Raw genomic sequence first — 23400 nt, 5'->3', positions numbered from 1 at the left:
CGCACAGTGAGTCGAAGACTTCTGGAGGATGGCCTGGTGTCAAGAAGGCCAGCAAAAAAGCCACTTCTCTACACAAAAAACATCAGAGACAGACTGATATTCTGCATAAGGTACAGGGATTGGACTGCTGAGGACTGGGGTAAAGTCAGTAAAGCATCCTGAGACCATTCATTTGTGGGGTTGCTTCTCAGCCAAGGGAGTGGACTCACTCACAATTTTACTGAGAAAAAAGGGGAGAGAAAGAGATACTAAAGAGATACTAACTAGGGAAGGCACATCTCATATGTGTAGTTAGATATTAATTTAAATGAGGAATAGTATATTCCAAAATTCTTTTCTAATAGCTTATATTGCTCATGGACATGAGATGAATGAAAAAAACACACATAAAATCCAAATGTTATTTTATTATTTATTATTCGTATAGGTTAAAATTCTATGTATTAAAAAGCGAAATATTAAAACTTGGTGGTGTGAATGAGAAGGTACAGATATATATATATATATATATATATCAGGTAATCCTCTTTTTAAGGCTCTTATTAGGCGTAAATTTATATAAGTGGAATGATACAAAATATGTATAGTCACTTATAATATAACAATTAATGACATTGTCATGCAAAGTATACACTATGGGGTAAATGTATTAATGTCCGGATTCTTCAACTCCGGCGAGTTCGGCGCTTAAATTTAAAGCGGCGCTGCCTTGTAAAGGGAAGTTTCCCTTTGCCAATATAAGCATTCCAAAAAGTATTTATGATCATATAAAAAAATAAATTACATGAGGTCTACTGCAAGTCTGTTTCATATACTTCTGATGGAATTTTTTTTTTTTCTGTATGACATCTCTGATGTTTAGTAAGACCTGCTTTTTGTATAAAACATTTCCCACACTCAGAACATGAAAATGGCTTCAAACCTGTGTGAAGTCTGTGATGTCTAATAAGATGTGATTTCAGTGTAAACCATTTCCCACATTCAGAACATGGAAATGGCTTCTCACCTGTGTGAATTCTCTCATGTCCAACGAGGGCTGATTTCTGTGTAAAACCTTTCCCACATTCAGAACATGAAAATGGTTTCTCATCTGTGTGGATTATTTTATGTCTATTAAGAAGTGATTTCAGTGTAAAACATTTTCCACATATAGAACATGAAAATGGCTTTTCACCTATGTGAACCCTCTGATGTTTAGCAAGATCTGATTTCACAGGAAAACATTTCTCACATTCTGAACATGAAAATGGCTTCTCTCCAGTGTGAACTCTTTGATGTTTAATTAGATATGATTTGGTTGTAAAACATTTTCCACATTCAGAACATGGAAATTTCTTCTCACTTGTATGAATTTTCTGATGAATAGCAAGATATTGTTTATGGATAAAACATTTCCCACATTCAGGACATGGAAATGGCTTCTCACCAGTGTGTACTCGTTGATGTTTAATTAGATATGATTTGACTGTAAAACATTTTTCACATTCAGTACATGGGAATTCCTTTTCACCTGTGTGATTTCTCTGATGAAGAACAAGATGGTGTTTATGGTTAAAACATTTCCCACATTCAGAACATAGATATGGCTTCTCACCTGTGTGAATTCTGTAATGTTGGATAAGGTTGAACTTACGGGTAAAACATTTACCACACTCAGAACATGGAAATGGTTTCTCACCTGTGTGACTTTTTTGATGACTAATAAAATCTGATTTCTGTGTAAAACATTTCCCACAATCAGAACACTGAAAAGGCTTCTCACCTGTGTGAGCTCTCTGATGTTGAATAAGACGCGACTTATGGGGAAACCATTTGCCACACTCAGAACATGTAAATGACTTTTCAACTGAGTGAATTAACTGATGTCTTCTAAGATCTGCATTTGCAGTAAAGCATTTACCGCACACAGAACATGAACTTTTTTTACCCCAACTCTGAGGTGTAATATCTGTAACAATATCTGAGTTATCAGCAGACTGCTCATGATTACAAGGATCAGATGATATATTTCTACTGTGAGTTACTGTATGTATATTTGGGGTAATGAGGTTTTCCCTTGGAGAATCTTGTGTGATGTTGTTATCTTCTATTTCACAATCTGAAGATACATTTAGATCTTCCTCTGAGGTATTCCTGATTTTGTGTCCATCTACTGCAAATAAAATTAAAAATATGTAATTGATAAATAATATCATAGATTTGTAAGGTGCCACAGTGCTCAGCAGCGACATACAGTAGATAAAACAGGGACAAACATATAACAAGGTGGACAACATTGATGCAGACATGAGAACAGTAGCATCAGCAGGAATAGGGTAAGCTCTAATAAAGAGATGGGTTTTCAGAGAGCATCTATATATTTGAAGGCTGTGGGAAAGTCAGAATGGGAGTTGTAGGGAATTCCGTAAGTGGGTCGCAGAACGGGAGAAGTCTTGTAGGTGGGAGTGAAAGAATAATACACATTCATGCACAATATACATTTTTTATTACAATAAGGCGGGACAACTTATACCCAAAAAATGCCATACAATTTATAAATGTAACATTTTATATTGTAAATTGTAAAAACAAAACCCAAAAAAAAAATAGAATATTAAGAAATATTAATTAGCTTGAATTTTATTCTGTATGCTATGATGTAACACTGCTGTTGAAACAAATTAAAGTACAAAACCAGACACAAATATGTTTTACCTGATGTGTTCGTTAGAATATTTAGGTTGTGATAGTAGAACTGGCCAAGGAGTAGTCGGAAATAGGGAAAACGCACCTGTTATCAGTTAGGACCAGTGGTGGAAGTGGGTATTACAGCGGGTATGTCATACCGGCACTTCTCCCCACTGCTCACCACTTTGTCATACTAACAGAGAATTAAATGCAATATCTAGCTACACAACCTGATGGGGGAATACTATACCCTTGAGTATGAATGAGCAAAGAAATTTAGTGCATAGGTAATGCCATGTGGTTGATTGCAGGGAGGATCATGGGTAATATCACATTAAGTTGGGCACAAAGAAGGATCACAGGTAAGGTCACATATAGTGCTGCATGTAGAGGATTGTGAGTAATTTCACCTCCATTGTTCAGTACCTGGATCATTATGGCGAGCCCAGGTTTTGTGAATACGGATCAGATGGAAGCCCCCTGTACTGAGATGTATGAGAGTGTGGGGAGGGGACTAACCAGATATTTTGGCTGACTTGATAAGAGGAGAAGAGCAGGAGTCTAATAGGGGATGATGGATCCTGACCCCCCACTGGGCAGATACTTTTCATCATTAGTTTGTACAGACAGAGGAGGGTGTAGAATAAGAGATTGTTGTAGTAAGTGAACATAAATAATAGGATTATGTTCTGTATTTAGTGCTTATTACTCACTTGTGCTGATATCTGTATGGATGTCCTCCTCCGTACACTGCTGATCACCCCTCACATACGTCTCTTCTTCTAGATCTGTATCTTCAGTCAGGTGTTCACCCTAAATAAGCCACAAAACAATAAAAACAACACATTTACTAATGTCTGATTTAATAAATTTAAAGATTGCAGAAGAATATCAGTGTATAAGAGCCACACAGGCTATCTACAGATCGTATACAGTTACTTTAGTATTTGGTGACACCCTCAATTCCATATACCTGATAATCCTCTGGGATACTGTGATTTCCCTCTGTATGATCCTGTGAATAAAGAGGACGGGGGCATCTCTCTGGGGTATTTCTGTTACTGGATCCATCTGTAGGAAACACACAGTGACTGAATACATTGTTTATATCTGATTATCAGATGATATCTAAACTGCTCTCTACTTTACAATAAAAGACCGTCTCCTCTTACCCAGTGATGTGAGGGGCCGGTGATTCTCCATCATCACATCCTTGTACAGATCCTTGTGTCCATCTAAATACTCCCACTCCTCCATGGAGAAATAGACAGTGACATCCTGACACCTTATAGGAACCTGACACACACAATGATACAGTCATCACCCAGACACATCCCCTGGTGTTACTGTATAATGTCCCATTCCCAGCAGTCACCTCTCCAGTCAGCAGCTGAATGATCTTGTTGGTGAGTTCTAGAATCCTCTGGTCATTGTTTCTCTCATGTATCAGTGAGTGAGGTGGTGGCACCGTGATGGGGCTCTGGGTCCTGCTCAATCCTCCTGAGTCAAAGGGACGACTGTTGGGTGTCACACACTCACCAGATGTCTTATTCACAACTGTGTAATCCTGTTTAATGAGAGGAAAATAAAAATTACCACAAAAACAGCAGACCCCTTTCATTGGTTCACAGATACTTCGCTTACGGCCTATATAGAGATATAAACATAAACCCATGAATTAATGGTCTCAGATAGACAGAGTAATGCTTAAACACAAAAAAAGTTAACAATAGAGAAGATTTTGAACATGTTCACATAGAGAACCGTGTAACATCATAGGCATGTGTCCAAATGCACATTCACCGAGACGAAGGAAGTATCTAAATTGGATTGTCTATATAATAATACCTATTCCAGAGTGTGCCTAAAATACACGCACTATATGTTGAATGGACTCGTGAAGCAAGACGGACACCTGAGAGGGCAGGACTGATTATAGTGTTCAACCATCTCTTAGGGGTGGCCACTGGATGACTCTGTTAAGTTTGCTAGGGGGTGTTCTTTAATCAGAAGAGGAGCATGAACATTAAATACTTTGACCCAAGAGCATTCTCTGGGGCCCTATCCCTTCCAATCCAATAAATATGATAATTTGCCACGGGATACTTTAGAATCAAAGATGGAAACAAATTATTTTTAACTGTCTACAGGTATGGCTTTGACAGTCTTGTTAAAAAAATAAAAAGTAAAACTATTGAGAAGAACAGATTTTAACAAGGCTATATGGAACAAATTGAAAATTTTAAATTAAGAGTGCAATTGGAGACAAAACGACACAGCATTGATTCATTTAGAGACATTTTAAGCACCAAGGATACATGGAGAAAATTTAATTGAAGGAACATTCAATGTAATATTCCTGGTAGAAAGCCAGATTTTGCTCCCTGGTCTTAGTAAAGGACATGTGTATTGTGTGTATATGCTGCTTTATATTCATGTGAACTGACTTTGGCAATGGCTTCATGGACTTCAGTTCACACAGTAAGATATGTTATGTGTCATCAGCTGCTGGAACTTCAGAAGAAGGAAGAACACGGCTCCTCTTAGAAGGTGTCTCCATTCTTCTAAAGCCAATTTGATAGCTAGAGGCTCCTTATCGCCAACTGTAAATTTATTTATTTTTTTCTTTCCCGTTCAAAAAGATTCCACAAGGATGATATTCCATGAAGCAGCCAATTCTAAAAAGAGAGGATGAGAGGGATTCAGTCACTGCATCACAGGAGCAGAAAGAAGAAGACAGTGGTTGGAGTTGGCTCCTTTCTTGGTGATGGGAGAAATTACAAATAAGTAGTTCTTAATGAATTGGTAACCTTCAGAAGCTGCCCCTAGGGGAGGGTCTACTCGGACAAAGCTGTACACAAAACTTGTCTTCCAAAGCTGGATACAAAGACAATGAACTTGTAGAATTTGGTAAAGGTATGGACGGAAGACCAGGCGGCTGCCCAACACATCTGTTCAGCCAAGGCTCCATGCCAAGCTGTACAGGAGGTGCTCATCGATTTGGTAGAGTGGGCTGTAATGTGAATGGGAACCGGTGCTCTTGCATAGATAGAAGTCTGTCGGATTGTAGCTTTAATCCATTTAGCAACTGTTTGTTTTATTGCCCGCCATCCTCTCTTCATAAAGAATAAGGAGGCTATCAGTCCTACACAAGGGTGATGATCTGGCTACATAAATCCTTAAGACTCTAACCACATCCAACAGGTGGACAGATTCTTCAATTCCCGAGGCCCAGTCTTGTCCTCGTGCAGGGACAACAATATCTTGGTTTAGATTAAATTTTGACACAACCTTAGGCTGGAGATTAGAACTGGTACGCAGGACAGCTCTGCCATAATGAAAGACCAGATAAGGCAGCCAACTCAAACACCCCTCGGTAGAAAAAAAATACTTTCCAGGTCAGGAATTTGAAATCAATAGATTCCAGAGGCGTGAATAGCAGTTTTTGTGGAGCCGGAAATCAGGTTCCTATTTTATTAATGGAGAGATTCCATTGTGGCTTTCCCAGAAAACATCAACTCTACACTCAGGTTTATGTTCATTACTAGAACCAAGAGTGACGTCACTCAGACATTCCCAGAATCCCTCACCTCTCCAGTCAGCAGACGGATGATCTCCAGGGTGAGATTTAATATCCTCTCAGTCATGTGACTTTTGTCCACATCCATCCTGCATGAGACAGTCATCTGATATATACAGGACACTCTGGGTTAGAAATAGAGAATACATTAGATAAGGAAATTGTTACAGAAATAAAAGCAAGAGGCAGACTTAGACATTGGCATTATATGGGTATATGAGTCACAATGATGGACATTTGGGATTAATACGCACAGATATATATACACCAATTAAAATATAAAAATATGTTTTTCATCATATAAAAGAGCATGATAATACAAGGAGCTAATTTCACATCAACAAGTCTGCACCTCGTTTCTTACATAAATGGGGACTGGGATCAGTACTTTTTACCCCTATGTCTCCCTCCCTGGCAGTGGTGTTGTACCCCAGCATATTATGGTATAAAAATTTCTGCTTATACCTTAATGTATGTCCCAGATATGCTAGGTTTCATTATTGTAAACAAATGCTTTGAGTTTACTGTATGCTGAACAAAGGTCCTTTTATTTTCCAAAAAGAGCTGATGTGGTACTACTGCACCCAGCGAGAAGCTAATGACCTAAACAATGTTCTTGCCTAGTCAGCAGTGATTTCACCATTCAGCAGGGGGATCTATTGTCCAGGAACAATGGTCTGCTAATTGTGTCTCCTGTGATAAGGGGGTTAATCTAGTTAGAACAATGCCTTATATAAGCCAATGTAGTTTTTGATATGAAAATTGTGTTCTAAAGCTGGGTACACACTACAGAATTTTCCACCCGATCGATTTTACATCTGATCGATGGTCCAATCACTCGGTCCATGGACTACATACACACTAGCCTCGGTTTAGACGATAAAGGGAAGAGCGGCTGTCCTGTTAGCGACTTTTTACAGCCATGTTGTCGTGAGCAATGATTTTGATTTCGTACTCACTGAAGCAACATTGGTCGGTTCGGTTGGTAATTTATATACACAACGGAAAGGAGATTGGAACGAAAATATTGAACGATTCGACCGATCTTCCTTCTCTCTTCTCTCTTATATCTCTCTCCTCTCTCTCTTTTCTCTCCTCTCTCTTCTCTTCTCTCTTATATCTCTCTCCTCTTCTCTCTCTTTTCTCTCCTCCTCTCTTATATCTCTCTCCTCCTCTCTCTCTTCTTCTTTCTCTCATATCTCTCTCCTCTTCTCTCTCTCTTCTTTCCTCTCTCTCTCCTCTTATCTCTCTCTTTCCTTCTCTCCCTCTCCTCTTCTCTCTTCCCTCCTCTCCTCTTCTCTCCCCTCTTCTTTCTCTCTCCCTCTTCTTTCTCTCTCTCCTCTTCTCTCTCCTCTCTCTCTTCTCTCTCATGAACCAACCGTGTCTCGCTGCTGCCCTGACAGCCGGGACATCACTTATTCTTACAGACAGTGCAGTTATATTGATAACCGCGGAATCGCCCACGCCCTAAACTCCCCCAACACTCCCTTCACTTCCATCAAGGAGGCCTGCTCTACTCTGAATTGATATATATATATCTATCTCCTTAGAGCCCATCTTGTGATATGCGTGTACTACATACCTGCCCTCCCTCCCGGGATGTCTGGGAGGCTCAGGAATTTTGTGAGTCCTTGTGGTGGGTGGGGCGAGGTGATGTCGTCATGTCACCATAGCCCCGCCCCACTATAGAGGGGGCAGGACTTAGAGGCTCAATTGCGTTATTAAGCCACGCCCCTCTACTCGATGACATTATCTATAATAAAAATATACAAACCCTTCCCATGAGTGCAAGCCTGCTTATTTGCATAAAAACGCCCCCTTCGTCAGCTGATTTGCATGAGGCAGCTCCTCCCTAGTTACACTGATTGCACGCACGGCGGCCATTTTGTTGAAGCCTCACTTCCTGTCTGTGGAACGCACAGACCGGAAGTGTAACCACCTTATGGAGTCAATTAAATAGGAAGGAGAAAGGGAAGCAGAGAGGATCCGTTCATGTGACGGGTAATTATATTTATTATTCTAATATAGGTAGAGCAGACTATAGAGCCACCTTATTACAGTGCAGGTGAGCTTACTGTGGTGTCCTGTCATAATACAGATGGAGCATACTCTAGTGTCCAATCATAATACTGCAAACTCTGGTGTAATGCTATTATACAGGTGGAGCAGAGTTTGGTGTCATGCTATTATAATACAGGTGGAGCAGAGTTTGGTGTCATGCTATTATAATACAGGTGGAGCAGAGTTTGGTGTCATGCTATTATAATACAGGTGGAGCAGAGTTTGGTGTCATGCTATTATAATACAAATGGAGCAGACTAGTGCCCTATCATTATAATACAAATGGAGCAGACTAGTGCCCTATCATTATAATCCAGCAGACTCTGGTGTCATGATGTTATAATACATGTGGAGCAGATTCTAGTGCCCTATCATTATAATCCAGCAGACTCTGGTGTCCTGTCATAGTACAGGTGGAGCAGACTCTGGTGTCATGCTATTATAATATAGGTGGAGCAGAGTCTGTCGTTCCTTTATTACTATGTGAGGTGTTCTTCCTGTAGGAATTTTAGGATGAATAATATAGCTTAATTTAGGATAAATGACGATGGACATTAATGGTTGACAGCAGCTGTTTTAGGATTTCCACAGTGATCAGCTCATGTCCCTACCTGCCCTCATTCCCACTGTACCACAGCACAGGGATGTCAGTCACCAATGACTGCATTATATGGCTGGTAATGCTGCTTCCTTACATAAGACACGCGCACTGTCCTCACCACCAGCTACAGTTCTTATTGTGCTATGTACCAAGTGCATGCCGAACCTCTGGTTTGGAAGCTTATTTACTTAGGTGAGTTAGATTTCATAATCCTACTGAAGTAGTAACAACATGGTGGTCCTGAGGGGATCATGGTAAAACACACGACATACTATAACACAAAACTGTAGGTAAAATGATCCTGCCCTAACAACATACTTACCAAGTTTTCAATGCCAGCTACCCACTTTCTACCAGGAGGTACCTGGCAAATTTTAGCCCAGGGTGCGAGACTCGGCTCAGCCGCCTATTGCTGGTAGTCCAGTTACCTAGTCCAAGGAAGCCCACTATTTGACTGGCCCTGGGGGTATATACCCTCCAGCCCCAGGAGAGAATATAACAGCATACTTGCCAATATTGAGTTTTTGTCCAGGAAGAGGGTGTGATGGAAAAATGGGAGGGGGCGGGTCAACTGAAATGGTGCCATTTTGGCCCCACCCCATGAAACAAAAGCATCATTTTGTAGCGGCGGGCAGGGTCAAAATGACGCGATTGACCTAGGATGTGGACAGATGCAGGAGAATGGGCTCCTCTTCTGGGATGGTGTTTTGTGACTTGGGTGTATATTTACTAAATGGCGGGTTTGAAAAAGTGGAGATGTTGCCTATAGCAACAAATCAGAATCTAGCTGTCATTTTGTAGAATGTACTAAATAAATGATGTCTAGAATCTGATTGGTTGCTATAGGCAACATCTCCACTTTTTCAAACCCGCAGTTAGTAAATGTACCCCTTGGTCTGTGTGCATGCTGGGAAGTATCCCAGACCTGTTGTTACAATCGTTAGAAGAGAGTGTTGTGCATTGGTTTCTTCTAGTAATAAGACATTGGTGGAAGTGGTAGAGAGGACAATGCTGGTTGCTAAGTCCCAAAGATTCTTTATTGTGTGTTTTATTACTTTTCATAGAGTGTCCTTCATTGCTAGATGAGAGTTGTACAGAAAAGAGTAATACCCCAAAGTGATCGCTTAGGATGGTTACTAGAGAATAGGTGACATCCCCGATATACCTGATATATGCTGGTATGGATTTCCCAAATGGGAAAGAGAGATGTTGGTCTATCCTCTTCCTGGGTTTCCTATACAGCGTGTCTCCATCTAGGGGAAATGTCCTCATCGTTCTTAATCAGTCACTTTCTAGGTGACCTTGAAATAACTTTAGTGCAATGTGTGGGAATCATCTCGGAGGTTCGGTCAAGTTTACACCTTTTCCTATTACTCCTCGAGCTTATGCTTTCCATAAGGAGATCATTTTCTAAAGCTCTTTAACACACTAGTACTTGGTCTACCATGGGTTAGAAGCATACTGACCTGAATTGGTTTCCTGGACATACATGTATTTCCTTTCAGCTCTGCTCACCTATTATTCTCAGTACTTTGATATATTTTGTAAGGCTGAGATCTTACCACCCCACTGTCCTTGTGATTGTGTCTGCTAGTTCTCCACTTAGGAGATAAATATATACCTCACCTATTCCAGAAACGAAAGCTATGTCTGAATATATATATAAAAAAACCAGGCAGAGTGTTTTTCTTCAATTCTTAGGATGGGCACTACATATCATCATCATCATCACCATTTATTTATATAGTGCCACTATTTCCGCAGCGCTGTACAGAGAACTCATTCATATCAGTCCCTGCCCTATTGGAGCTTACAGTCTAAATTCCCTAACACACACACACACACTATGGTCAATTTGTTAGCAGCCAATTAACCTAACAGTAAGATTTTGGAGCGTGGGAGGAGACCGGAGCACCCGGAGGAAACCCACAAGGCAAATAAGGGCATGGTCGGGAATCAAACTCATGACTCCAGTGCTGCGAGGCAGAAGTGCTAACCACTAGGCCGCTGTGCTGTCTGATACATATACCACACCATACCCCCCAGCCTCTGTAATGCACCTACAGTGTTTCAAAAGTTCATGAATGATATTTTTCATTATCTTGCACATCATTTTGCCTTTGTGTACTTGCACAATATGTAAATTTTCTCCTGAGATTTGTGCTTTGATTTTTCAGCAATCACAACGTCCATATTGTGTAATATATTATTCTCACCAATGGATGTCCAGTGGGTCCTGAAAGGTTTTCTCCTATCTCCTTAGTCTATAGGTTAGAAAGTCATCCAGAGATGTTTCAGCTTCACCACTTACTTTTGGTTACAGGTATAATTACTAATATTACTAGGGTGTTACTAATGTGTTTAGCTTGTGTGTATGTGTCAGTCAACATGTTCTCCTACACTTATACTAGATAAATGTCATACTTATTCGGTCTGACCTTCTAGTCACAAGTGATGGTTCTGTGCTAAATTTGTTTCCTTTCAGTACACAGGTTTACACGATATAGAAGAAATCTGGTCAGCATGAGACACCCAGTAGCTGTGTGTCAGGAGGACAGAGCAGGACCCTGAGCCCCATCACGGTGCCTCCACCTCACTCACTGATACATGAGAGAAACAATGACCAGAGGATTCTAGAACTCACCAACAAGATCATTCAGCTGCTGACTGGAGAGGTGACTGCTGGGAATGGGACATTATACAGTAACACCAGGGGATGTGTCTGGGTGATGACTGTATCATTGTGTGTGTCAGGTTCCTATAAGGTGTCAGGATGTCACTGTCTATTTCTCCATGGAGGAGTGGGAGTATTTAGAGGGACACAAGGATCTGTACAAGGACGTGATGATGGAGAATCACCGGCCCCTCACATCTCTGGGTAAGAGGAGACTTTCATTCATTGTAAAGGTGATAACAGGTTTGATCACTACCTAGATAGACTCATTGGGGGAGATTTATTTTGGCGCAAGGTGTCTCCAGAGACACCTCACACTGTTGTTATGGCTGAAATATCTGCACATTTTTTCCGGCACCTCTGTGGGATGCCAGGAAAAAATTAGTGTAGATTCCTACCATAATCACAAGCAGTGTGCGCAGCCAGACATCTTGGTGATGTCCGTGCACCACATCGCCGGCAATTAAATCTCACCCATTATCTGGTAACACAATTAAGAAATGTATTCAGTCAATTTGTTTCCTATAGATGGATCCAGTAACAGAAATACCCCAGAGAGATGTCCCCGTCTTCTTTATTCACAGAATCACACAGAGGAGAATCACAATATTCACCAGGACTATCAGGTAGATGGAACTGAAAGTCTCACCAAATACTACAATAGCATAGTGACTTTACGCTGTAGGATTTAACCGGATGTTATGACTCAATATTTTTCTGTTTAATCAATAAATGAAATCAGACTTAATTTAATATGTTATCTTTATAGTTTTGTGTCCCTGCTCAATTGGAGCTTACAGTCTAAATTCCCTAACACACACACACACACACACACGTACGTACACACATTTTTGGAGTGTGGGAGGAAACTGGAGCCCCCGGAGGAAACCCACGCAAACACGGAGAGGAGATACAAACTCCACACAGATAACACCATGGTCGGGAATCAAACTCATGACCCCAGTGCTGTGGGACAGAAGTGCTAACCACTAAGCCATCGTGCTGCTCCAAACCCAAATCATTGGGAGGGAAATAACTGGAGTGTTTATACTTAAACTAAATGAGCCTGACTCACCAAGACATGTATCTGTCAATTTTGTGCGTGTCGTACGCAAAATCACTCTGCCCAGAACTGGAACATACACCAGAAAATGGAGCCATGTCTGCTCTATCTCCCTACGCAAAGGACACGTACTACAGCCTAACATTTCTAGGACAGGGCGGGGTAGGACCGTTCAGCTGTAGTCAGCGCACACAGCCACGTCCGAATCAAGCTTTGGGCTTCTCAATTACTTGTTTTTCTGCCGTATATCTTGTACATCTTGCTACAGGGCTAGTCCTGAGTAATAGTAATGACAGTCCTGTGTGCATGCTATAACATGTGTTTGCAATCAGGAACAACTGTAAAAAAATTATTTTATGTGCAGTAGACATTAAGAACATCCTAATAAATGTATTTCTGTGCGTGCTTTTGTTGGACATATACCTCAGCATATTGTGCAGTAGAGCAGGACAGACCTGTGCCTACATTCATCAGCGCACACATCTTCAGACCTGTTCCTTGCTGAATTCGGGAGTGGGCAGAGCCGATTTCCATGTGTTTTAAAGCAAACGCATGTTGCGTGTAGTATGTAGTATGAGTGTCTTGATGAATGGGGCCCAGTTTGTCCGCCCTGCTCTCTCTCACTCCTCTGCAGCAGGATAACATGTTAGGTGGGAGGTGCTTCTCTGTGTAAGCTGGCAGAGGTTGATTGACAGCACGTCAGTTTTGCTGTGCAGAAATGCACTGTGAGGATTGGTTGATTCCATGCACAGGGGTGGAGCCAGTGATGTCCCAGCAGCTCAGTCTCAGCTTCCTGACCTTTATCAGATCCCATGAGGACACTGTGACGTAGATGTGTCTGTAATGGAGGGGGAGGGTGGTACTTTACTTTTTAACAAAGCTACAATGGAATATCAGGGGACACTAAACAATGTGTTTTAATCTCATGGTTAATATCTGAAAATGTTATTTTTGGGGTTAGGGATCGTTTGACCATTTCATGTCCACTGTATGTAGATATAAATAAAAAATAATAATTTTAAAACAACTTTAAAAATGATGAAAAAGTAAATCATCCAGGTCCTAAATCTCTTACCAATCTTTGTTAACTCTATACTGGGGAGGATTTGTGTTTGTTATAATATATTGGGCTGCAGGAATTGGGTAAAAAAAAATATTTTGTGTGTGAATTTCTGAAGGGTGAAGAGCTGATTGGTGTTAAAGTAGAAGATATAGAGGAAGAAGAAGAGACGTATGTGAGGGGTGATCAGCAGTGTAAGGAGGAGGAAATCCCTACAGATATCAGCACAGGTGAGTAATAAGCACTAAATACAGAAATCTATATTCTCCATGTTCAGTCACTACAACAATCTCTTGTTCTACACCCTCCTCTGTCAGTACAATCTAATGAAGAGAAAATTGGGGGATCAGCAGCCATTAGCCTGTATTAGACTCCCGCTCTCCTCACATCATATCATTGTGTCATGTGGACATGTCTTCCCTCCCTCTTCTATTTCCCATGCTGGGTCCTGCTATTCTCCATCTGCGGATCTTACTCTCTCCCACCGCTGTCTGGCTCTGTCCTGCTGCTGACCTCTGCTTTATGCTTTGCTCTGCGTTCCTGCTGCTCTCTTACCTGATCTCTGCTGTCGTTATTCTAGGACACCTCTATTACTTCTGCTGCCTACCTATCTAACTGGTGAACAGCGAGCAGGGTAGTCTCACATCCATGTCTCTCTGCAGCCTGAATCATATGTCTGTATCACGTAAACATCAGCTGTCACTGTGATATAGTTAGTGTAGACTGACGGATATCGACTCAACTCAAAATGCAGGACAGTCACATTCAGACCAATAGAATTGGTGAAAGTTACTTAATCATTAAATACTCTGAAGCAGCAGCCAGGTTTTTTTTTAAAAAAAAATAAATAAAACCTTCAAGGCAGTGATTGTGCTGGCAGCTTGGGTGTTTAGTTCATTCCGTAAAGGGAAAGGGCCCAGTTCCTGCCCATTTGCCAGAGTCATAAGGATGTTTAAACTCCCCTTCTTTGCCGAAGCTAGGGGGACCTTGTCATCCTTGAATTCTGCAGCCATAAGACCCCTTAGGGGGCAAGGATCTACAAGCCCACCTCCGACACAAGACTTTGGAGTTCCCTTTTCTCCCCGAGGTTGGTTATGCTTCCCTCAGAACACAGGGTCTTCACCCCCCCTCCTACTAGAAGGAGGGAACCTCCGATATACTGGGGAGAGGGTTGCCCATAAGGGCCGCTCCCAAACCCCTCAAAACACAAAGTGACAAACAGACAAAAAAAAACATAAAAAAAAGTACCAAAGTGGTAAGTGCTACTTGTCAATAAAGAAAAAACAAAAAGGTGCCCATGGGCAGAGGGTATATATTTTTTCCCCCCAGCCACAAGGCCAGTGAGATTAAATAAAAAATGTTACAGGGAGGATCAAGTGCATAGTGCTTATATGCCAGTACTCGTGCCAGCTGCAGGTCTCCAGACTCTACATTGTGCTTTTTCAGGGCACTCCCCTCAGGATACAGACACTTCCGGCTCAAAGCAATCGGCCTTCTAGCCTTGATCAAGACAGGTTTCCCCATTGGGGAGCGGCTTCTCCACCCTATTAGGACAGATACTGCTCTTCATCTTAGACAAAGGTCCAAGAAGCAACACTCCTTCCAGCACCTGCTGTGAACCTATAAATTGATTGAGCGACCTCCATTTCTGTATAGCTGTTTGAGGCATGTTTGGTATCAGTAACTGATGGCGAGTGCTGGTCCTCTATTGCCATTTGGATGCTCCTGGGGTACCTCTCGGCAAGTTAACTCATTTTAAAAACATATGAATGTGTGGTCCAATATATAGGGACTCTCAATGTTTAGAGTAAGAACCATCCTATTAACAGAAGCGCCGTGAAGTGGCGGGAGGCTGATCATACATTTGCAAATGTGGGTAAGTGAGAATTCTGCATTTTTATGTTCAAGTAGAATAGCAGCTGTTTTTCTGGCTCACAGTCAGTCTGAATGTGAAAATATACAATATATATATGAATGACATAGGGGAAAAACACTGAAGATACAAATAGTATAGAAAACTAGGCTAGCGAGGAAAATAATGAGGATATACAACATCAAAAGAACATACTGAGCATATAAATATAGCATTTATTTATTTATTTCAAGATGTTAGCAGAATCAGACACAGCTTGAGTTCCAAACAGCAATAGTTTGTAGTAGCGTCTGTCTTCAAAATCATTGTACCAGCAACATAGCAACTGTATTATCTCTAAGCAGAGAGCTGAATTAGGGGGAAATATCACTACTCTTACACAGTCCTTTGGACTCCTGCGTCCTTATCTCACTTAAAAGTTTCAACTGATGACACCTGCTTCCTTCTCATTAGAAAGTCCTACGTGACGGAAGTCATCATGTCCTCATTCACGACTGGTCCCTGTATCGCTCCTGGGGCATCCACAGGCAGTTTGCCGGCACCAACTGGCTGAGAGCGTATCCGAGATTAGAAGGCTACGACTATCGCAGTGGTCACCGGGCTCCTTTCAGCCCATCTGTCCCCAGTATGGAAATGGGAAAAGTATTTTCACACCCAGGAAAATATCCAAATAAGGAATACTTTATTGAACAAAAATTCCCAACAGAGCACTTTTATGAAAGGGTTAAAACAGTCACAACAGTGTAACATACACTAAATGGACAAAAGTATGTGGACATCCAAACATCACATGCATAAAGGCTTGTTGAGCATCTCAAGCCCATGGTCATTAATACGGAGATGGTCCCCCCCTTTGCTGCTGTAAAAGCCTCCACTCTTCCGGGAAGACTTTCCACTAGATTTTGGAACATGGCTACGGGGATTCACATCCATACAGCCATAATAGCATTGCGGACTGATGTTGGGTGATAAAGCTGGCATTTAGTTGCCGTTCCAATTATTCCAAAGGTGTTTGACGGGGTTGAGGTCAGGCCAGTCCAGTTGTTCCACAAACCATTTTTTGATGGACCTCGCTTTGTGCACAGGGGCATTGTCTTGTTGGAACACGAAAGGGCCCCAAACTGCTGCCACTTAGTTGGAAGCCCACAATTCTCTAGAATGTCGTTGTATGCTGTAGCATTAAGATTTCCCTTAATTGGAACTTTATTCCTCCTCCACCAAACTTTCCAGTTGGTAGTACACATTCAGGAAAGAAGCGTTCTCCTGGCATCCGTCAAACCCAGATTTGTCTGTCAAACTGCCAGGTGGTGTAGCAGAGGACAATTTTTGCGGCAGTCCTGTTCTGTGATCTTGTGTGGGCTAGTGGGCTTTGCAGCTGAGCTATTGTTGCTCCTAGAATTTTCCACTTAACAATAATATCACTTACAGTTGACCAGGGCAGCAGAAATTTCACAAAATGACTTGCTGGAAAGGTGGAATCCTATAACAGTGCCACGTTGAAAGTCACGACCCGCTGCTAATGTTTGACCATGGAGATTGCGGTACTGAGTGCTTGATTTTATGTCCCTCTTAGAAATGGGTGAGGCTGAAATGGCCAAACATACTGTGCACATACTTTTGGTCTCTATAACCAGACCCTAGAGTATCCTCCTTGGGCACAATCTGGTGGTAATAATGCTCTGGATTCTGTTTCTCCTACTGACAAGGCAGTGGTCCTGCTTTAATGCCACCCCAGTTTCGATGGGCAAACACTTTCATAAAACCTGTAGAGAACGCGTAAGAAGGAAGAAGATTGCTGATCCTCTATGGCCTTCGCTTCTTAGCAGTTCAGCCAATCCTATCTTATAGTCTCATTGATCTTCAGACTATTTCTCCTGGCTCTGGTTCCCACACTCATAGGCCTGAACCATTAAGGCACAGATACTGAGCGCTTCGTGCCTTTGTTTTAAACTGCACGTAAATTGGCTCTGCATACTCCCGAAGTCAACAAGGAACAGATCTAAAGATGCGTGCGGTGATGACTACGGGTGTAGGTTTACTCTGCTTTACTAGACCAGACAATGCAGGATACATACAATACCTATGTGGAATATGAAATCTCAAAAGAATGCACACAAAAAATATATATTAAGAAATGAATGTTATCTAGTGTTTTTTTTATATTTTTTTCCCCTTGGAAAAACATTTATTATTCTGTCCTTAATGTCTACTGTACATAAAATACATTTTTACTGATTGCAAACATGTTTCTGCATACATGCTCAGCCGTCAGCACTAGTGTTCAGAACTTAAACTAGCCCCCCAGTTGGAGCAAGAGATACGGCAGAAAACCAGCGTCCTTCTATGTGCGGCTAAGTTTGACTTGGACGTGGCTGCATGGGAACCACCTGACAGTGTATTGCCTACGTGAACCTGCCCATTCCCCAACCCGTTCACTCCACTAAATTGTAGGCTGTAGTTAGTGTCGTTTGCTCTGGAAGCTCACGTGCACGTGGCTGCGTTCTGTTGCGTATCGCCTGGTTCTGAGCATGTGCAGTGTGATTTTTGTGAATGATACGCACAAAACTGGCAGATACGTTCCTTAATGACTTCGGCCCATTGTGACAGGAAGGACCGCCAATGCCACCCTGTCTGTTGCTGCTAGGAACCGTCTGGGCTTACTTTGCCACCGTTTCCTTTCGTTATCCAGAATGCGCCCTCTAACCGCAGTAGGAGGGGCTTACAAATGTTGCCACCACTGGACTCCTTACCTGCATCCAGTACCGGGTCTCTTCTGGGTAACTGATGCTGCGAGTGTACCCCGTTACTGTACCTGGACTGGTACCCCTGACCTCTTTCTAGAGATCATGGTTGCTGTGGATGGATCCCCCCTGGCCTATTACACTGGCCAGGGCTGCTGGGTAGCGGCAAAGAGGTGGTACTGGATGCTGGGTTCAAACCTCAGAAACAGATTAGATTTTGGGTCTAATCTGTAGGTCACAGGATTTTCAGCATGGAAATGTCTCCAAGCAAGTCTTTGAAGCAAGTGATGTTTATTTGCAGTCACACTGATTGAAGGCATCAGTGCTCAGGTCAGATGGAATCAGAAGAACAATTTTCAATAGAAGACAGTGCTTTTTATACAGATTTGGACACAGCCTCACAGGCTATTTTTAGAATCAGAATGTAATTTGTTTACCCAAACATGGATTTACCTGCAATGCAAAGCTAACAATATTTACACATCTTTGTTATGTGCTAAAATTTGATGCTTGCATTACCTGAGATGCAGTCACGCCAGACAGCCAGGCAGCGACCCCCTGCTGGGTATACAGGCTGAACAGGTGTTTGTCACTTCACATAAAGACTTACTTAACATTTCCTGCTATCAGCAAACAGACTTCCTCTAGCAATGTTACAAACCCAAGCAATGACACTTGCATGCAAAACACATCCCAATGTAACACGATAAGTGCATTTCAAATTATACATTGGTGCCTGCACCTCTGATTGAAATACATTTCTACAATAAATTATATCTACATGATCCAGCCACAAATAAGCTATTTATAAGTGATCCAGTCACACCCATAGATTCTGTATACAGGGAGGGAACCATGGTATCTCTGCTGGCAGCCAACTCTGATCTCTCTGGGGCTAGAGAGGGAATCCCCATTTCAGTACTGGAGTCCCTGCAGGTGCTCTTTCCACAAACTCTGGAAATAAAAGGTTCACAAATTATTATTAACAAAGGAGCCTATTCACCTGCCTGCCTCTTTTTAATCATGGGGCAACTGAGCATCAGAGAGGGGTAAAAAATATCTTGGCCACAGTTTATTTTCTGTCGAAAATGAGGTGCAGCAATGGTGAGGCATTTAACTCCTCGTTTCACCAAGTACCAATACCGCACCCTGTTTCATTAAGGCGTGCAAAACGTAAATTGCATTTTTTTTTAAACACACGTAAATCGGGCATATGTACATCTGTACTCAACTAGGAGAGGACCTGAAGAAATGTCTCTTGTTGAATACGGGTCTAGGTATGCTCTGCTCTAACAGACAATACACTGCAGGATACATTTGTGGAATATAAAGTCCCAAAAGAACGCCGCAGAAAAAAAAATAAGGTATTCAATGATTGTCACCTGTTAATTATATAGACATTAATGACAAAATTGTTCAAAAATATATATATATTTTTTTCACTATAAAACATGTATCATGATGCTATTAATGTCCACTGTACAAAAAATACATTTTTACAGTTGTTCCTGATTGCAAACACATGTTCGAGCAGGCTTATACAGCCGTCATCACTAGTAATCACTTACACCTGACTTATAGCTGGTGCAAGTGATACGACAGAAACACATGTACCCTTGAGATGCCCAAAGCTTAAGTCGGACGTTGCTGCGTGCGCTTGAGCTTGGCACACCCTCACTGTACATTAGCTATGTGCATATGCCCTTTCCTAATTGTAGGCTGCCATAACAGTGCTTTGCGCTCGACGATGAATTGGACGTTGCTTCGTTCATTGGGGTACAGTTCGGTTCTAGGTGTGCGTACAGAGCGATTTTACCCAAAACACGTACGTCTTAATTCCTCTTCCACAAATTACAACTTGAAAAAGGTTTATTCACTAATTGTATGGAAATAATTTATTATATCAATCCCTCATTATTGTAATAAAAAAATACTATGCAGAACTGTGTATTTCCATATATTAATTTATTTTTCCAGCAGATGGACACGACAGTAGGAATAACTTGGAGGAACGTCTCATTTTATCTCCAGGTTGTCAAATAGAAGATAACGAGATGACAGGAGATTCTTCAGGAAGAAAACCCATTACCCCAGATATACATCTGGTACCGCTCAGTGCAGATATATCATCTGATCCCTCTAATCTTGCGGAATGTTCTCCTGATAACTCGGATATTGTTTCATATAGAACAGCTCATAGGAGAAGTAAATTATTTCCATGTTCTGAGTGTGGTAAATGTTTTACCTGTAAGTCATATGTTATTACACATCATAGAATACATACAGGTGAGAAGCTGTTTCCATGTTCTGAATGTGGAAGATCTTTTACATGCAAATCCCATGTTAGTCAACATCAGAGAATTCACAGTGGTGAGAAGCCTTTTTCATGTTCTGAATGTGGGAAATGTTTTACTCGTAAATCATATCTTATTTCCCATCAGAGACATCACACAGGTGATAAGCCATTTCCATGTTCTGAGTGTGGTAAGTGTTTTACATATAGATCATATCTTATTACACATCAGAGAATTCACACAGGTGAGAAGCCTTTTCCATGTTCAGAGTGCGGGAAAAGTTTTAGAGTGAGAGAGCATCTTGAGCAACATCAGCGAGTTCACACTGGTGAAAAACCATTTCCATGCATTGAATGTGGGATATGTTTTACACAAAAATCACATCTTATAAAACATCAGAAAATTCACTCAGATGAGAAACCATTTCCATGTTCAGAGTGTGGAAAATGTTTTAGAGAAAGAGAGCATCTTTATCAACATCAAAGACTTCACACAGGTGAAAAGCCATTTCCATGCTCTGAGTGTGGAAAGTGTTTTCCACAGAAATCCGAACTTACTAAACATCAGAGAATTCACACTGGTGAGAAGCCATTTCCATGTTCTGATTGTGGGAAATGTTTTCGAGAGAGAGAACATCTTTATCAACATCAGAGAACTCACACAGGTGAGAAACCATTTCCATGTTCTGAATGTGGGAAATGTTTTACACAAAAATCACATGTCATTGAACATCAGCGAGTTCACACAGGTGAGAAGCCATTTTCGTGTTCTGAATGTGGGAAATGTTTTATACACAAATCAGGGCTTGTCAAACATCAGAGACTTCACAAAGGGCAGAAATAATTTCTGTATGTTGATAGAAAGATATGAAAAGGAATTGTACTTAATATGCCATCATTTTATCATTGCAAATTATCAAAACACGCTTAAATACATTATCGGAGTGTAATTAAAATCGTTAGATGCACACAATATATTAGTATATTATTATTTACCATCCACAGAGATAGTTATAATGTATGTTATCAACATAAGGCTGCAACAGTTTTCCTTATTTTGTTATATATCAGCTTAACATTTTGCATTAATAACAAGACCACGTTGTCTTTATGTGGGGTCATAACTTGCTGGAGATTTTACATGGGAACTTTCAAACTGGGATGTCAGTGGTATAACATTCAGCTGAGTGCTTTCTTTTTTAAGCACAGTCGTTGAACTATTTGAGGTTCACCATCCCGAATGCTGCTGTCTCCTTATGTGGCATATACTAATTTATCTCAGTGTTTGGTTTTAGTTGTAGTACTTTGGAACTGAAATTCTTTTTGTAAAAATAGACAAAATCAAATCTGCCTATTTGCCTGCCTCGGGCATAACAGAGCACCACAACAACAAGCTTTTAGTCTGGAAAATCTGCCTATTTGCACCCATGAAAGAGCTCTGTGTGACCACCTGTTGGTCTTTAGATGACAATGCAGATGGTGTAAGAAGAGAAAACATTGCAAATCCATCCTACTATCACTTTACAATAGACACCATCATTAATTCTAACTTTACTGTTTTTGCACTAAAATACTGTTCAGTTTAACCTTATGTATGTATTATATTAATCATGAAAAAGGGGGGCATTGGGGCGGTCTTTTTATTACATTGAACAGAATAAATCTACAAATCCTTATCCATTGAGAATACCTCCGAGAATGTCTTTCTATGGAAATTAAATGTTCTGTGGCCTCCCGCTAAATAGGGAACATGCCCCTAAATGCTCCCTCTTCAACCCTTGGTTCATTTAAATGATTTCATCTGGCAAAACGAACTTTTATTTTTGTATGTGGGTACAGAACTAGGACCTATCAGCCCTTTGCACAACAAAGAACATCCCGATCAGATGATGCAAAGTGTTGTACTCACACAGATGACACCATTTTCACATGTAAAATTCATAAAGTCTGTTAGGTTAAAAGAGCCACATATGACTTTTGCAATGTACAAGCCGTATTTTTGCTCATTCGAAAGCCTCCTTTATTGACTGGTCCAGATGTGGATCCACTTTGCTGCTAGAAGTTTGAGTAGCCTCACCCGGGGGCAACCATGGGCCCCTACAAGGAAGTATTGATCTTCACGGCAGGATGCTCCCTGCAGCTCCCAGGCTGGTCACGATAGGCAACTGCTGAGAAGGGACAAAGACGAAGGCAAATAAATTGGACGGAAAAGAGCCAAAATCAGGAACAAGGTGCTTATGGATCAAAGGCAGAGTACGAGGGAGGACAGACAAAACAATTACAGCAACAGAAAAAACTGATGTTTTTCCTCATCTGTGCAAAACCAATCTTCTCACCTGCACAAGTTTGAAGATGTGGGCCATACTCTTTACTGAAAAGTAGCATCAACTCAATCTGATTTATTTCTTACATTCTTGAAAGGTTTTCTGATAAAAAAAAACAGCTGTAAAACTGCAGATCTCTGTTTAAGGATTGAATATAAAGTACTGAATACCTTTAAAAGAACCTTTAACCTGTGCAGCTTTATTTTATAGAATAACAGAAGCACTCTCATTACTGCATAAGTTCTGTCTGACATCTGTAGGGATAAGCTCTTTAAAAAAAATCATACTGGACTGATTACAGGCTCTCTGGATTCTGCCTTAGTAGCCAGAATTGCTCGGGTTTGGTTTCAAGTTAATGGTTCCCCCTTTTATATTTTTTATCTCATTTTCCAATAACATGTTACGTGTGCCAACTCCAATGTCTCCTCTTGTTTCATTACCACTCTAATGATTTGCACTATAA

The 23400-nt window shown here is 41.1% G+C and overlaps 2 protein-coding genes across 2 annotated transcripts in view; one reads left to right on the top strand and one right to left on the bottom strand.

Annotated features, from left to right (window-relative positions):
- Positions 1 to 492: 492 nt before the first annotated feature.
- Positions 493 to 23400, bottom strand: part of LOC142159780 (uncharacterized) — a 58129-nt gene continuing 35221 nt past the window's right edge. Inside the window, exon 11 of the mRNA XM_075214495.1 lies at positions 493 to 1762. Coding sequence (XP_075070596.1) covers positions 792 to 1762 — 971 coding nt within the window. The 3' untranslated portion in view covers positions 493 to 791. The remainder of the gene's footprint in view (positions 1763 to 23400) is intronic.
- LOC142159906 (uncharacterized) overlaps positions 8159 to 23400 on the top strand; it is a 543776-nt gene continuing 528534 nt past the window's right edge. Inside the window, exons 1-2 of the mRNA XM_075214771.1 lie at positions 8159 to 8248; positions 11395 to 11787. Of these exons, the coding sequence (XP_075070872.1) occupies positions 11703 to 11787 (85 nt within the window). The 5' untranslated portion in view covers positions 8159 to 8248; positions 11395 to 11702. The remainder of the gene's footprint in view (positions 8249 to 11394; positions 11788 to 23400) is intronic.

Source organism: Mixophyes fleayi, chromosome 6, assembly GCF_038048845.1.
Source record: "Mixophyes fleayi isolate aMixFle1 chromosome 6, aMixFle1.hap1, whole genome shotgun sequence".
Classification (NCBI taxonomy): Eukaryota; Metazoa; Chordata; class Amphibia; order Anura; family Limnodynastidae; genus Mixophyes; species Mixophyes fleayi.
Note: the sequence above shows the minus strand (reverse complement) of the source record. Positions and strands in the feature narration are given on the sequence as shown.